Source organism: Trachypithecus francoisi, unplaced genomic scaffold (genome assembly GCF_009764315.1).
Source record: "Trachypithecus francoisi isolate TF-2019V2 unplaced genomic scaffold, Tfra_2.0 Lachesis_group5, whole genome shotgun sequence".
NCBI classification, from domain to species: domain Eukaryota; kingdom Metazoa; phylum Chordata; class Mammalia; order Primates; family Cercopithecidae; genus Trachypithecus; species Trachypithecus francoisi.
The window spans coordinates 19,064,592-19,080,604 of NW_022681470.1; the positions used below are offsets into that span (position 1 = coordinate 19,064,592).

General features: G+C 42.2%; 1 protein-coding gene across 2 annotated transcripts in view; it reads left to right on the top strand.

The window, feature by feature from the left end:
• The window catches only part of NUP133 (nucleoporin 133), a 72,700-nt gene that overhangs the window by 22,526 nt on the left and 34,161 nt on the right, over window positions 1-16,013 (top strand). For both annotated transcript variants that reach the window (XM_033195600.1, XM_033195601.1), the window contains exons 10-14: window positions 262-409; window positions 1,341-1,498; window positions 3,611-3,702; window positions 10,497-10,660; window positions 12,199-12,293. In XM_033195600.1, the coding sequence (XP_033051491.1) occupies window positions 262-409; window positions 1,341-1,498; window positions 3,611-3,702; window positions 10,497-10,660; window positions 12,199-12,293 (657 nt within the window). The remainder of the gene's footprint in view (window positions 1-261; window positions 410-1,340; window positions 1,499-3,610; window positions 3,703-10,496; window positions 10,661-12,198; window positions 12,294-16,013) is intronic.

Below are 16,013 nucleotides of genomic sequence, written 5' to 3' on the forward strand. Positions count from 1 at the left end.
TGTCTCAAATAAATAAATAAATAAATTTTAAAAAAATAAGCAAATTATAAGCAAGTTAACAAAATATGTGTCTAATTGATGTTTATAAACTTTGTAACGTTTTGTTAATCATCTCATGGGTAGTGTTTAGATTTTTACAAAGAAAATAGGTGAATTATTTTATCATTTTTATGAAATGTACAAAAATGAATTTAAAAAATCATACAAACAAATATTTTTGTTTTACTTCTTGTTAAATGTAATCTTAAATTTAACTTTCAGTCTGAAGACCTGATTTTGTGTCGGTTGACGGTCCCAAACTTTTCAAACCAGACTGCCTATCTGTATAACGAAAGTGCTGTCTATGTGTGCTCCACAGGAACTGGGAAATTTTCTCTTCCCCAGGAGAAAATTGTCTTTAATGCACAAGGTATGGTAGCAGTTTTAGAAAGCATGATGGGTGAGCTCGTTAGTCATTCTGAGTGCTTTTTTTCTCTTTCCCGAGTGTCACTTCAAGCATGCTGCCCTCAAATGTTACTGAGACATTTCATACCACAACTACAGCAGCTGAAGCCACAACCCTACTGAGAAACCAAAAGGGCACTAGAATTTCCAAACTATTATATTCACTGGCAAAAGTAGTAACATTTGTTCCAGGAGAAGATGCCAAGAAGCAAAGAACTAATGCCAAGAGAAGTAATTGCTCATTCCTAGTTAGTAAGAGTGACTTATTCTGAGTTGATGCTCTTTAACTTTTCCACACCCCTGGATAAGAGCCTCAGGTGCTGGACTCATGCAGGTGGGCTGGTCAGGATTAAAGAGAAACCAAGCAGATACTTAGCTGAAGGGGTTGGGCAGAGGACAGAGTCCAGGTAGGCAACAGCATGGAACCCAGGTTTTCTAGTCCCAGCACAAGAACCTTGACGGAGGGTGGGTAGGCTGTTACTAAGGCGCAAGGTAGGCTTAGACTTTTTTATTTTTTTTTCAGTCCCCGTTGACTGATGTGATAAGTTAAAGTCAGAATTAAGCAAGAGAACTCCACAGGATTGAAAAAGCTCTTCTTCTGAGTTTTGCAGAATGAATAATTTTCTTTTTTGGCTTACTAGATTGCTCTCTGGCAAGGCTAGTTTTTATTGTCTTTAAAGCTGAAAGACACAGAGCCTGCTTCTTCAAATAGCAGCCGGTTCTTAACATTTGATTCTGGGATTTAAAGGATGAGTTTGAAGTAGGAATAATACTGTAAAGGAAAAAATGTGCTTAATATATCATCAAGATGATTTTCTGCCCAGGGTGGTAGATTTTACAAAGCATTTTGTTGTTGTTGTTAAATGTATTTGACTCTGTGTTTTTCTTTCTTTTAGGAGATAGTGTTTTAGGTGCTGGTGCGTGTGGTGGTGTTCCTATCATTTTTTCTAGAAACAGTGGACTGGTGTCTATTACTTCACGGGAAAATGTGTCCATATTGGCAGAAGACCTGGAAGAGTCCTTAGCATCTTCATTTGCTGGACCAAACAATGAAGTAATGTGATTCTATAAGATTTTGAAGTTTTTATGTTATTTATTTTTTAGAGATAGGGTCTCACGCTGTCACCCAGGCTAGGGTGCAGTGGCACAATCATAGTTCACTGCAGCCTCTAACTCCTGGCCTCAAGCAATCGTCCTGCCTCAGACTTCCCAGTAGGTGCCTGGCTAATTTGTTTTGGTTTGGTTTGGTTTTTGAGAGAGTCTCACTCTGTTGCCCAGGCTAGAGTGCAGTGGCATAATCATAGCTTACTGCAGCCTCATCTCAACCTCCCGGGATCAAGGAGTCCTCCCCTCTTAGCCTCCCAAATAGTTGGAACTACAGACATGCGCCATCTCACCTGACTGATTTTTTATTTTTTGTAGAGACAGGATCTCCCTATGCTGCCTAACCTGGTCTCAAACTCCTGGGCTCAAGCATCCTCCCGCTTCAGCCTCCCAAAGTGCTGGGATTACTGGCATGGAGCCACCGTGCCCAGCCTAATTTTTATTTTTATCAGATTATTTTATACAAATGGTCTCAACACTGAGACAGTTTTCAAAGACTTAACGATGCAGACAGTTCTTTTTGTCTTCCTCATCCCCTCTGTCCTCTTTGCCTGAAGCAACTACGTTTAAGCCTTTTAGTGATTTATTCTGGTGTTTTTCTCCATATATCTAAGTAATGTACATATATTCCTGTCTCCTGATTCATCTGTTGATTTTCTACTATAGAAAATGAGGTTTTGGGTTACCTTATACTCCTTCCTCTATCATTCTAACATAAATTTTTTCCGTTGTAATGACAATGTGAATATTGTTTATGGTTTGCTGAGCCAAATACTGATTACATTTCCTTTATTATACAACTTTGTGTGACTCTTGGAGTGTGTCATGACCTCATTTTATATTTTCTCACTTTCCTTTCATATGTGACTTAATCTTTTTACACACTCTGGGAGTTCTGTAGAGTGCCCCTCAGTGTAGTTTTTCTCAAAGTCAAGTCTCCACAAACCTTCCATCTGCACAGCTGTCATCCCGGAACTTCTCTCTTCCACAGTCCTCAAATCCTCAGGAGCTGTCCCTGCACCATGCATAGGTGGCCTCATCTCCTGTCGGTGCTGCCATTTCCCGTTCCTTCTGCTTTCTGTCTTCCTTTGTTGTAGTTGGAATCGCAGATATTTCCATGGAACTTGTATTTCTGTTTCTTTTTATTCTGGGATGATTTTTTGAGAGGAATAGCCGGGTAAAAATTACCAATTTTTTTTTCTATTGTCTTGAAACCTGAAATATCCCATCCATGAGGTTTTTATCATTCATTTACAGAAGACTAAAAATAATTAATACTGTTTGGGGTAATTTCCATTTGAATAGTGTATGAAATATACAGACTACCTCTATAATTCAAAATTAAAATGAGTATAGTTTTAAAGGAAAGTAGCACTTTTTTACTTTTTTTTCTTTTCACAAAAAGGAGTAATACTTTGGTTATTTTGTAATTGTATGGTTATTGTAATACTGTTACACATTCTGAAGCAATTTTATAGTGTTCCATTTCTTTAAAATTTTTCTAAATCCTTGTTTAAATTTGTAATCAACCATTATGCTTAGGTAGTATACACTGTGGTGAGTCATGTAAGAGCAAACCTGTAAAAAGATTCTGTTAATTATGACGAAATCTCCAAATTGTTTTACTTAGAGCATAATCCCCGAATTACCTGTACCTTTACTGTATGACTGGTTGGTCATTTGGTGCTTTATAGTGTTTCAATAAGTATATGAATGACTGGTATAGACCAAGCTTGTTCAACCCATGACCCATGGGCTGCATGTGGCCCAGGATGGCTTTGAATGCAGCCCAGCACAAATTCGTAAATTTTCTTGAAACATTAATTTTTTTTTTAAAACTCATCCGCTCTCATTAATGTTAGTGTATTTTATGTGTGGGCCAAGACAATTCTTCCAATGTGGCCCAGGGAAGCCGAAAGATTGCATACCCCTGGTACAGACAATATGGCAAACAGCTTGTGTATATACAGAGTTGCTGTCATAGGATGGGTACAGTTTTTAGTCCAATAATTAGGAATATTCAGATGCCTTTACCTCTAAACTATGCTTTGTTATTTTGCAGAGTATGATTTTTGAGACCACTACAAAGAATGAAACTATAGCCCAGGAAGATAAAATCAAGTTGCTGAAAGCTGCCTTTCTGCAATACTGCAGGTATAACATGTTTTTTAAATTATGGATTATTTTATGTGTGAAGATACGTTTTACTGACATGTGCTATTTATTTATTGACTGGTGGGAGCAAGTTGGAGGAATGATGCTATCAAGAGGAGAATTTTTTTTGAACTTTAGCACTTTAATAGACTGTTCTTCTAAGGTTAGTAGCCATGGGAGGTTTCCAGCTAGCTCGGCTAGGGAAAAAAACATGGGATCTAACATACTCTCTCCACTTCATGAAAAACAACGTACCATTAAAAATGGTGATCATGAAGACATCTTGCAAGGGTCTTTTATGAATAATGTTAAGGTGCAAATAAGTTGCTTACCAAGTTTTTTCTTTTTTTTTTTTTTGAGACACAATCTCACTGTGTCACCCAGGCTAGAGTGCAGTGGCGTGATCTCAGCTCACTGCAACCTCTGCCTCCTGGGTTCAAGCGATTCTCCTGCCTCAGCTTCCCAAGTATGCGGGACTGCATGTGTGTGCCACTACGCCTGGCTACTTTTTTTATTTTTAGTAGAGACGGGATTTCACCATGTTGGCTAGGCTGGTCTCAAACTCCTGACTTTAGGCTGACTCCTAAAGTGCTGGGATTACAGGCGTGAGCCACCACTTCCAGCCACATACAAAGTTTTATTGGTAATATGAAAGAATTATGGCCTGATGTAGTGGCTCACACCTGTAATTCCAGCACTTTGGGAGGCTGAGGCAGAAGGATCTCTTGAGCATGGGAGTTCAAGACCAGTCTGGACAACATAGAAAGACTTCATCTCTACGAAGAAAAAGTTTAAAAATAATTAGTGGGGATGGTGATGCATGCCTCTAGTCCCAGCTACTCAGAGAGGCCGAGTTGGGAGGATCATCTGAGCCCAGGAGGCCAAGTCTACTGTGAGCCATAATCACACCACTGTACTCTAGCCTGAGTGACAGATCAAGACCCTGTCTCAAAAAAAGCAAAATAATTAGACCTGGCCTATTAGTTGAGTTTTGCTTTATGCAAAATCACCACAAACCTTAGTGACTCATTTAACATAGCTGATGATTCTGCAGTTTGACTCCTGGGGCTGGGCTTGTGGGGGGTAGTTTTACTGTTCTGAGTAGACTCACTCATTTTCGTCTGCTGCAGGGCTGACTGCTCTTTACCGTACTCACATTTTTGGGCCATTGACTGGCCAGCTCGCTTTCTACTTTCTGTGACATCTCCTCAACTAGCAGGCTGCCCTGGGCTTATTCACGTATCACAGGGTTCTAGAGTGGCAAGAGAGCAAGTGTCACTCTAAGTCTTTGCTTAGATGGCGTTTGCTAGTGTCCTGTTGGCCAGAGCAAGTCCAGTTGTAGTGAAAGCGTGCCTAAGCAGATGCGTGTATGGGGTGGGGAGTGATTGTCCTCACTTGGTCACACTTGCTGCTCTAATTCTCTTCTGGGTTTAAGGCGAATGCAGATTTCAGTTTATCTTAGATATGTATTCTGCTCGTGTATTCTGGTACTTTCCTTTAAAGGTATGGCAAATTCACATTTGAATAAATACTCAGGAAAATGGTGATCCAGCCCCGCTGTGCTCTCTGTTGTTAGCTGTGGGAAACTTTGGACAGATTGCTGAACATTTCTGCCATTCTGTTTGTATTTCTTCCTTTTTGAAGTATTGAGTGGGGAGCGAGTTAGAATGGCTAAAGGATCATTAGTTTATCGTCAGATCTTTGTTTTGAAGGAATATGCTGAGTTTACTACCTTCATTTCCCCCAGTTCTCAGCCCATGATCCCGTAATCCCACTCATACTGGTGTCTGAGGCATAAGGGCTCACTCACAGAGACAACAGATTCCGAAGTGCTTTTTACAGTTCCAACATTATGTGCCTCATGAACTACAGAGCTTAGTTTGTCGCCAGAAGGGGGCATCATTAGGCAAGTTTTTTGTTTCCTTTTAAAATTGTGTTCTTTTAATCTTGTTCTTTTACATGGTTCAGTCTTCAAAAATCTTGGTTGAAATGCTGAGTTTTTATCTTTCACAAGTTTATCCTGTAATGAAAATTCTGTCAGATTTGTGGCATCTCAAAATGTAAATGATAATGCAGCAAGTGACTAGTCATGAGAGTTGTTTCCTGTGGCTGCCATAACAAGTCACCACAAACCAGGAGCTTCAAACAACAGAGGTGTCTTCTCTCACCGTTCTGGAGGCCAGAAGTCTGAGAGTGAGGCATGAGCAGAGCCCTCTCTCTGAAAGCTCTGGGAAAGGATCTGTCCTCACCTCTCTCAGCTCCTGGTGGTTGCTGGCAATCCTTGGCTTGTAGATGTGTCACTCCAGTTTCTGCCTCCATTGTCACATAGCTGTCCTCACATTCACGTGGCCTTCTTTTTTTTTTGAGACAGTTTCAGTCTGTCACCCAGACTGTAGTGCAGTGGTGCGATCTCGGCTCACTGCAACCTCCGCCTCCCTGGTTCAAGCAATTCTTCTGCCTCAGCCTCCAAAGCAGCAGGTGCGCACTACCATGCCTGGCTAATTTTTTGTATTTTTAGTAGAGACGAGGTTTCACCACATTGGCCAGACTGGTCTCAAACTCCTAGACTCGAGATCCGCCCACCTCAGCCTCCCAGAGTGCTGGGATTACAGGCATGAGCCGCCATGCCCGGCCCACATGGCCTTCTTGGAAGGACAACAGTCATTGGATTTAGACTCATCGTAATTTAACACATTGTATCTGCAAAAACCTTATTTCCAAATAAAGTTGCATTTTGAGGCACTGGGTAGATGTGAATTTGTGGGAGACACTGTTCAACCTGGTGTAGTCATCTTAAGATTTTTTTTTTTTTTTTTTTTGAGACGGAGTCTCGCTCTGTCGCCCAGGCTGGAGTGCAGTGGCCGGATCTCAGCTCACTGCAAGCTCCGCCTCCCAGGTTTACGCCATTCTCCTGCCTCAGCCTCCGGAGTAGCTGGGACTACAGGCGCCCGCCACCTCGCCTGGCTAGTTTTTTGTATTTTTTAGTAGAGACGGGGTTTCACGGTGTTAGCCAGGATGGTCTCGATCTACTGACCTCGTGATCCGCCCGTCTCGGCCTCCCAAAGTGCTGGGATTACAGGCTTGAGCCACCGCGCCCGGCCAATCTTAAGATGTTTTACAGGGGAAAATTAATTAGGCACAAGAAGGGACCCCTGGTCTAAGTTCTGAGCAAGCAGTAGCCTCAGGAACAGTGTCATGGGCCCTGTAGCACAGCTGTGCTGAACTTATCCTACCCAGCATGGGTGAAGTATTGTGGACTTAACAAGGGATGATTTCTGGGGAAGTGTCAGCTAGCTCTCTTAAAGATGTAGACTCCTTACAAACAGAATTGTGGTGCCTTTAAAGCAGGATTTCTCCACCCCATTAACATTGACATTTGAGGCCAGACTTGGTGGTTCACACCTGTAATCCCAGTACTTTGGGAGGCCAAGGCAGGCAGATCATTTGAGGTCAGGACTTCGAGACCAGCCTGACCAACATGGTGAAACCTTGTCTCTACTAAAAAAAAAAAAAATTAGCTGGGTGTGGTGGCACATGCCTGTAATCTCAGCTACTCGGGAGGCTGAGGCAGGAGAATCGCTTAAACCCAGGAGGCAGAGATTGCAGTGAGCCCAGATCCCGCCACTGCACTCCAGCGGTACAGTGTAGGCTGTTTAACAGCATCACCAGCTGTTTCCTGCTAGATGCCATTAGCACCCTTCCCCCCAACTTGTGATGACCAAAGTTATTGTCAGACATTGCCAGATGGTCCCTGGGGTCACAATTGGTAGATAACACTTTTAAGTGTTACTATCTGTTTAATTTTTTGCTAAGATAGTATTACTGTTTTTATAGCATTATTTCTTTGAAATTAATTTTTATGTTATTTCGGTTTTCATTTTACTTAGCCCAAAAAATACAAAATCTTTTGTTCATGAGAGTTTTGGGTAACTTTTTCTGTAATTTTTTATTAAATCTTGCCATAGTCACCTTTGTATTTCCATAATCTGTAGCATGACTGGGTCACCAGCTTCACCCTGGCCTTTCATTTTTTCAAGAGTTTTTCTGCGTTTCTCCAGTCAGCTGTGTCTCCTGTTCTACCAAGGGACCATGACAGCCCTTTTCCAATCTCCTCCCACTTCCCTCAGACTTAGCAGAGGACTTAACTTCATACTTCACAGAAATCACAGAAGCCCTTGATAAGAGCGCCCTGTACCTCCTAGCTTACTAGCTATGAATGTATCTGGATCCCAAATCCTCTTCCTCTTTCCCTCCCAATAAAGTAGGAAGGTGTGCTCTTCTTCCTATCAGAGATTGCTCTTTGTTTTGAAGGCCACTCTCTCCTGCTTCACTTAAGACTACATCCTTTCAGTTCTCCCTCTCCTCTGTCTTTTGACCTTTCTCGTGCTGGCTCCTTCTCATCAGCAATTAATCATATGTAGTCTGCCATTTGTAAAAAGAACAGTCTTTGACTTTGCATCCTTTGAGCTACCACGTTATCTGTTTGTTCCCGTTAATGGCTAAACCACCTGAAATGTTGTCTACATTCGTTATTGCCGACCACATTCCCCCTCTCTCTACTCCCTTGGTGATCTTTTCTCCTCCATGGCTTCATTTGCTGAAGAAACAGATGTACCGTGAGCTGGGCCATTATATGAAAATGGAGTGTCCAGCAGCAGTATATATTTCACAGGCATCTGCATTTCAATGTATCCAAAACTGAGCTTATCTTCTCCAAAGCTTATTCTTCCATCCCTACCTCCTGCTCCAGTGACAGGCACTACTATCTCTTCAGTTCAAAGCAACAACAGAGGAGTCATCCTTATACAGGCATTCCCCCTTACTCACAGGGAGATATGTCTTAAGACCCCCAGTGAAAACCTGAAACTACATATAGTACTGAATCATATATATACTGTGTTTTTCCTATACATACCTATAATGTTTAATTTATAAATTAGGCACCCTAAGAGATTAAGAACAATAGTAATAAAACAACAATAACAATATACAATTGACCTTTGAACTGCGTGTGTCTACATAATATGCAGGCTGTTTTCAACCAAATGCAGATCAAAAATTCACAGCATGTTTTCATCCAAAAGCAGATCAGAAATTCACTTACCTATACAGAGGGCCACCTTTTTGTACACTGGAGCTCCACACAGCCAGCTGCAGGACTTGAATATGGGTGGATTTTGGTGTATGTTGGGGGTCCTGTAACCATTCCCCTATGTATACTGAGAGATGCTGTACTGTAATAAAAATATGTGAATGTGGTCGGTCTCTCCTTCTCTCTTTCTGTCTCTGTCCTCTGTTTTCAGACTGCAGTTGACTTCAGGTAACTGTGACTGTGGGAAGTGAAACCATGGATAAGAGGTACTGTACCTCTGATCCAGCAGTAACCTTCTAACTGGATTTTTCTCTTTCCTGTCTTTTCCTTTCTGCAGTAACCTCCTAACTGGATTTTTCTCTTGTCTGATCTGACATCTGATCCCCTCTCCATATGATAGAGCAATCTTTTGGGACACTGGAACAGACTGTGACACTCCTTTACAGTGCCTGTCCATCGTCCTTGGTATTAGGTTCAAACCCCATAACATGGTTTACAAGACTGTGTCCTCTAATTTTGTGATTCATCCCTTCTCAGTATCCCTCAGTTCTTCAGATGTGCCATGGTTAATCCCCTGGTGGGTTCATGGACACCCTGGTTGTCCCCTAACCTCTCTAAGTTAGAAGAGTCTGCTGCTTTTTATGGGCTTGCCCTTCCTTTAACTGGTTATCCTGCAAGCTTTTTTCCAAACTCTTGCTCCCTGGGTGATCTCAGCCTCTCCCGTAGGCTCAGTTCTCTCCTGAGATAGAGGCTTACTTGCTGACGAATGTGGATGTATGTTCTGTGTGTAGCTATATACCCCTGTCCCAATTCTCCCCAGCCTTCCATGACCTCCTCTTTACCAGTTAGGAAGTTTTCCCCATCTCTGTCAGTTTTTATCACCTGTGTCATTGCTTGTTCAATTGCCTGGACTATTTTTTAAGTCTTTTTATCTTTCTGTGTCCACAGCCTAGCACGTTGTAAGTATTCCATGTGTATTTATTGAATTAATGAATGGATAATAGTTTTCTCCCTTTTAAATAAATAAATTTTATTAAAAGTAACTTTGAGCCAAAACCTATAAATGGTTTTTAGGTTACATTTAACTTCACAATTAACTTTAATTTTTTTTTTTTTTTTAATTTTTATGGGTACATAGTAGATATATACGTTTGTGGGGTACCTGAGATATTTTCATACGGGCATACAATGTGTAATAATCACATCAGGGTAAATGGGATATCCATCACCTCAAGCATTCATCTTTTTTGTGTGTTATGAACATTCTAATTATGCTCTTAGTTACAGTACAATAAATTGTTGACTGTAGTCAGCCTGTTGTGCTGTCAGATACTAGCTCTTCTTCATTCTGTCTATATTGTTTTACCCATTAGCCATTTCCACTCCCTGCCACTGCCACTTCTCTTCCTCCCTACCTTCCTACGCTCTGGTAACCATCACTCTGCTGTCTATCTCCATGAGTTCAGTTGTTTTAGTTGTTAGCTCCCACGAGTAAGAACATGTAAAGTTGGTTACATGCCTTTCTGTGCCTGACTTGTTTCACTTAACATGTCCTCCAGTTCCATCCATACTGTTGCAAATGACAGGATCTCATTCTTTTTTTTTTTTGGCTGAATAGTACTCCACAATTAATTTTTTTTCTTGGTGACTTTTGAAAATATTTTGCCTTCCTTAATACTTGTGGTTTCTGATTTTATTTCAGAAAAGATTTAGGTCATGCTCAAATGGTGGTTGATGAGCTCTTTTCCTCTCACTCTGATTTGGATTCTGATTCTGAACTAGACAGGGCAGTTACCCAAATCAGTGTAGACCTGATGGATGACTACCCAGCGTCTGACCCACGGTGGGCTGAGTCTGTCCCTGAGGGTAAGAACGTTTCAATTATGGAATGGTGTGTTTTGAACATACTCTGGTTTCTGTATTAGAGGCATCTCTTAAAGCGTGTTTTTTAGCTTCTCAAACAATTTAATACTAATTCAATATTTTTAAAAATATTATAACCTTCCTTATAGTATGTTTTGAAAAAGGCTCAGAACAGGTCTAAATAACAGAATAAGAAACTAAAGGAACATTGGGGCAAATCCTAATTATTCTATCTGAGGCAGATTAATTAGCTTTACTTAGCTTTCCTGGCTTTTATTTCAAAAACAAAATTGGTAGCATAGGTAGACAGTTGGCACTTAACTGCCCCCCAGTTTGTTTTTGTTTTGTTTTGTTTTGTTTTTTTTGAGACGGAGTCTCTCTTACTCTGTTGCCCAGACTGCAACCTCCACCTCCTGGGTTCAAGTGATCCTCCCACCTCAGCCTCCTGAGTAACTGAGATTACAGGTGTGCAGCACCACGCCTGGCTGATTTTTGTATTTTTAGTAGAGATGTGATTTCACCATGTTGCCTGGGCTGGTCTCGAAGTCCTGACCTCAGGTGGTCCACCAACTTTGACCTCCCAAAGTGCTGGGATTACAGGTGTGAGCCACCATGCCCAGCCTACTTACCCCCAAATTAAGTAATTTTGGCATAATCAGTATATTTGACTAATAGAAATGGTCCATTCCCCTAAGAGCAGCAGTGATCAAATGTCAATATGTAGAAGTAGGCGAGACATGTCTTGCTGCCTATCCCAGGTGACTGCCCCTCTTACACTTACTTCCACTTCAGCAACTTGAGGGGAACTCTGGGGTCCCCAGGTGCCAGGGAACTGTCTCAAACATATTTCTCTCCCTAATTATCCTACTTCTTAGCAAGTTCACTAAACTGCATTAGAGATTTAGGAAGAAAACATCAGAGTTCATCTCCTTTCTTTGACTGTTTTTGTTGGTGCTGTCAAGCTTAAATTGTTATAAATGATTAAACTAAAAATAACATATTTTGCCTTTTGAATAAATACAGCATGAATTATATCAAGCCTCCAGAATTTTCTCCTAAATTTTTAAAACTCCTGAGTAATGTTATAAATAATTGTATTATAAGTCGATATTTTTCTTTTGTATAGACTTTCTTAACTTCTTTTCTTTTCCTTTTCTTTTTTGAGACAGAGTCTTGCTGTGTCGCCAGGCTGGAGTGCAGTGGCGCAATCTTGGCTCACTGCAACTTTTGCCTCCTAGGTTCAAGCAATTCTCCTGCCTCAGTCTCCCGAGTAGCTGGGACTACAGGCGCATGCCACCATGCTCAGCTAATTTTTGCATTTTTAGTAGAGACAGGGTTTCACCATGTTTGCCAGGATGGTCTTGATCTCTTGACTTCGTGATCTGCCTGCCTTGGCCTCCAAAGTGCTGGGATTACAGGCGTGAGCCACCATGCCTGGCCTTAGCTTTTTGTTTTAATAGCAGTTGTCCACTAATATTAAAATAGCATAGTTGTAAAACCACTACGTTCTATGTTTAAGTTTTATCACTATGTTTTAACAGAAGCACCTGGGTTCAGCAATACGTCACTGATTATCCTTCACCAGCTGGAAGACAAAATGAAAGCTCACTCTTTCCTTATGGACTTCATTCATCAAGTAAGAGCCTGGGGTGCTAGGCACAGGGCAGACCAGGATGTCTGTCTGCTCTACCTTTGTCAGTCTCTCCAACACAGTGGGAAGTCCCTTCTCTCTATTTTGAGGTGTTTCACTGGGTGGGGCATGACTAGTATTTTCCATTTTCTGTGCTGATTTAAAAGTCCATAATTCCTGGGCTGGGTACAAGCCTGTTAATCCAGGTATAAGAAGCATGATTTCATTCGGATTTCCTGTGTGCATTTGTGGAAAAAGTTTTCATGAGTCGATTTTGTATTTGACAGATTTTTACATATGACTTTTAGTTTTGAGGTGCCATTAGAATCAAATCCTCATTTAAAGTATTCCTTTTCTTTTTTGTGTAAAGGTTATCCTCATATATATTGTGCCTTAATTAGAAAATGTTTTTGCTACTGGACAGAATTGTTACATAAATTCACCCATTCTTGCCTCATCATTAAAAGTGACTTGCAGACATATTACATAGCCAAATGAATGAATTTCAACCTGTTTTGGGTTTTGTTTGTTTATTTTTTGAGACAGGGCACTCTGTCGCCCAGTCTGGAGTGTAGTGGCACAGTCTTGGCTCACTGCAGCCTTGACCTCCTAGGCTCGAGCAATCCTCTCAGAGCCTCCTGGGTAGCTGGGACTACAGGTCTGTGCCACCATGCCCATATAATTTTTTTTTTAATTTTTGTAGAGACAGAGTCTTACTACGTTGCCCAGGCTGGTTTGGAACTCCTGGGCTCAAGCAGTCCCTGCACTTCAGCCTCCCAAGGTGCTGAGGTTTACAGGCATGAGCTACCAGTCTCTTCCCTGATTGTTTTTCAAACTCAGTAGTGCCTACTCACTACTATACCTGGCTAATTTTTTATGTTAAGGAGATTCTAGTGAGTGCTGTCCAATCCAGTGCTTTCTGTGATCATAGGAATATTCTCCTAGTGTGACGTCTAGTGGGACAGCTGCTGGCCACGTGTAACCTGAACAGTTGAAATGTGACTAGCAACTGAACTGAATTTTAACTTATTTAAACAGCCACCATGGGCAGTGGCTACCTTAATGGACAGTGCAGCATTGGATAATTTCAGAAATGACTGATTGTTCCTAATCCCACATTCTTTTTCAATTTTGTGCATGGTTTGCTCCTGTCTACTCTTGTATCGCCTTGGCAAGAAAACTCCAATCATTCATTTAGTCCCTCTCTTTTTTTGTTGGTATTTTAGGTGGGATATGGATTAATGAGGAAAAAACACATTTTCTCCCGATATGGTCGCGTTTAATTAGCCAGGTGTATCAGTTAACTATTACTGCCTTATAAACCATCCCAAAACACGGTGGCTTAAAACAATTCTGTGGGTTAGTCAGGCAGGTCTTCTGTTGGTTTCACCTGGAATCACTCGAACTCCATTTAGGATGCACTGAGCTGGAGAGTCTGCATGCCTCTTCCCGCTTTCTGACAGTTGGTTCTAACTGTCAGCAAAGGCTATGTGGTTCTCCTCCATTTAGTTGCTCATCCTGCTCCGAGCTGGACTGGCTTGCTGTGGTCTCAGTGGATGAACATAGAAGCTGTAAGCTTCTTAAGGGCTCATCTCAGATGTCACATAATGTTACAGTAAAGTGACATTGGTCGAAGCAAGTCACAAGCTCAGCTGGGATGAAAGATTAAATAATTGATTATACCTCTTTTTTGCATGTGTGTGACAGGGTTTCACTCCCACCGCCCAGGCTGGAGTACAGTGGTGCAATCTCAGCTCACTGCCACCTTTGCCTCCTGGGCTCAAGTGATTCTCCTGCCTCAGACTCCCCAGTAGCTGGGACTACAGGCGCATGGTGCTGAACCTGGCTAAATTTTTGTATTTTTTGTAGAGAAGAGGTTTTGCCATGTTGCTCAGGCTGGTCTCGAACTCCTAAGCTCAAGTGATCCGCCTGCCTCTGCCTTCCAAAGTGCTGAGATTACAGGTGTGAGCCACTGTGCCCAGTGTGATTGTACCTCTTGATGGGAAGAATGGCAAAGTCATTCTCATTGGAAGAGGATGTGCATATTGGGCCAGGAGGAACTTGCCCTGACCTGATTTGGCACACTGAGAGCATGGATGTATCAGAGGCCCAAAAGCCATGAGGGCATGAGCACTCACGGCTCAGCCTTCCTGGGTTCCAGAGAACCCTGACAAAGTCCCACGGCTGCTGGTAGCAGTATCTGTCCCAAGGCAATCTGTAGCTAGTTCTGAAAACCCCATTCCAGCCATGCCTTTTATGTTTCTATTTCCTTTACTATTTAGAGCTCATTTTACTAATCAGGAAGAATTTATGTTAATAATCAGGAAAGCCGGGCGCTGTGGCTCACACCTGTAATCCCAGCACTTCGGGAGGCTGAGGTGAGCAGATCACAAGGTCAGACCATCCTGGCTAACATGGTGAAACTCCGTCTCTACTAAAAACATAAAAAAGCCGGGCGCGGTGGCTCAAGCCTGTAATCCCAGCACTTTGGGAGGCCGAGACGGGCGGATCACGAGGTCAGGAGATCGAGACCATCCTGGCTAACACGGTGAAACCCTGTCTCTACTAAAAAATACAAAAAACTAGCTGGGCGACGTGGCGGGCGCCTGTAGTCCCAGCTACTCGGGAGGCTGAGGCAGAAGAATGGCCTAAATCCAGGAGGCGGAGCTCGCAGTGAGCTGAGATCCGGCCACTGCATTCCAGCCTGGACGGCAGAGCGAGACTCTGTCTCAAAAAAAAAAAAAAAAAACATAAAAAAAAAAAGTTAGCTAGGCGTGATGGCGGGCGCCTGTATTCCCAGCTACTTGGGAGGCTGAGGTGGAAGAATGGCGTGAACGGAGGAGGCAGAGGTTGCAGTGAGCCGAGATTGCGCCACCGCACTCCAGCCTGGGCGACAGAGCGAGACTCCATCTCAAAAAAATAATAATAAATAATAATAATAATCAGGAAAAAGCATAACTGGATACTTCTAAGGAAAGTTTTTTTTGGTTACAGGGTCTGTATTGCCCAAGATGGAGTGCAGTGGCACGATCACAGCTCATTGCAGACTCAACCACCTGGGCTCAAGCAATCTTCCCACTTCTGCCTCCCCAATAGCTGGGACCACAGGCACTCACTACCACGCCCGGCTAATTTTTTTATTTTCTGTAGAGACAGGGTCTCATAATGTTGCCCAGGCTTGTCTCAAATTCCTGGCCTCAAGTGCTCCTCTTGCCTAGGCTTCCTAAAGTGCTGGGATTATAAGCCTGAGCGACTGCACCCAGCCCTAGGGAATACTTCTGAATATAGAGAAATATTCCTTTTCTCCTTGAGCCAAACTTGGCATCTGCGGGGCCATATCCTCATTCTGAAGGGAGTGGAAGTAACACCAGTGCCTCACAACAGTACCCTTGCCTCTAGTTTTCTGATGTTGAGGAAAGCCTCTGTGTTCATACATTGTGTCTCCATACAATACAGAAGCAGGGAGGTAATCTGATCATATTCACTGTGTGACTAGAATGATTTTTTTTTTTTTTTTTTTTTTTTTTTTAGTTTTTTAATTTTTTTGAGACAGGGTCTCACTCTTGTCACCCAGGCTAGAGTGCAGTGGCATGATCATAGCTCACTGTAGGTACAGCCTGCCTGGGCTTAGCTAATCTTCCCATCTCAGCCTCCCAAGTAGCTGGGACTACAGGCATGTGCCACGAAGTCAGCTAATTTTTGTATTTTCTGTAGAGACGGGGTTTT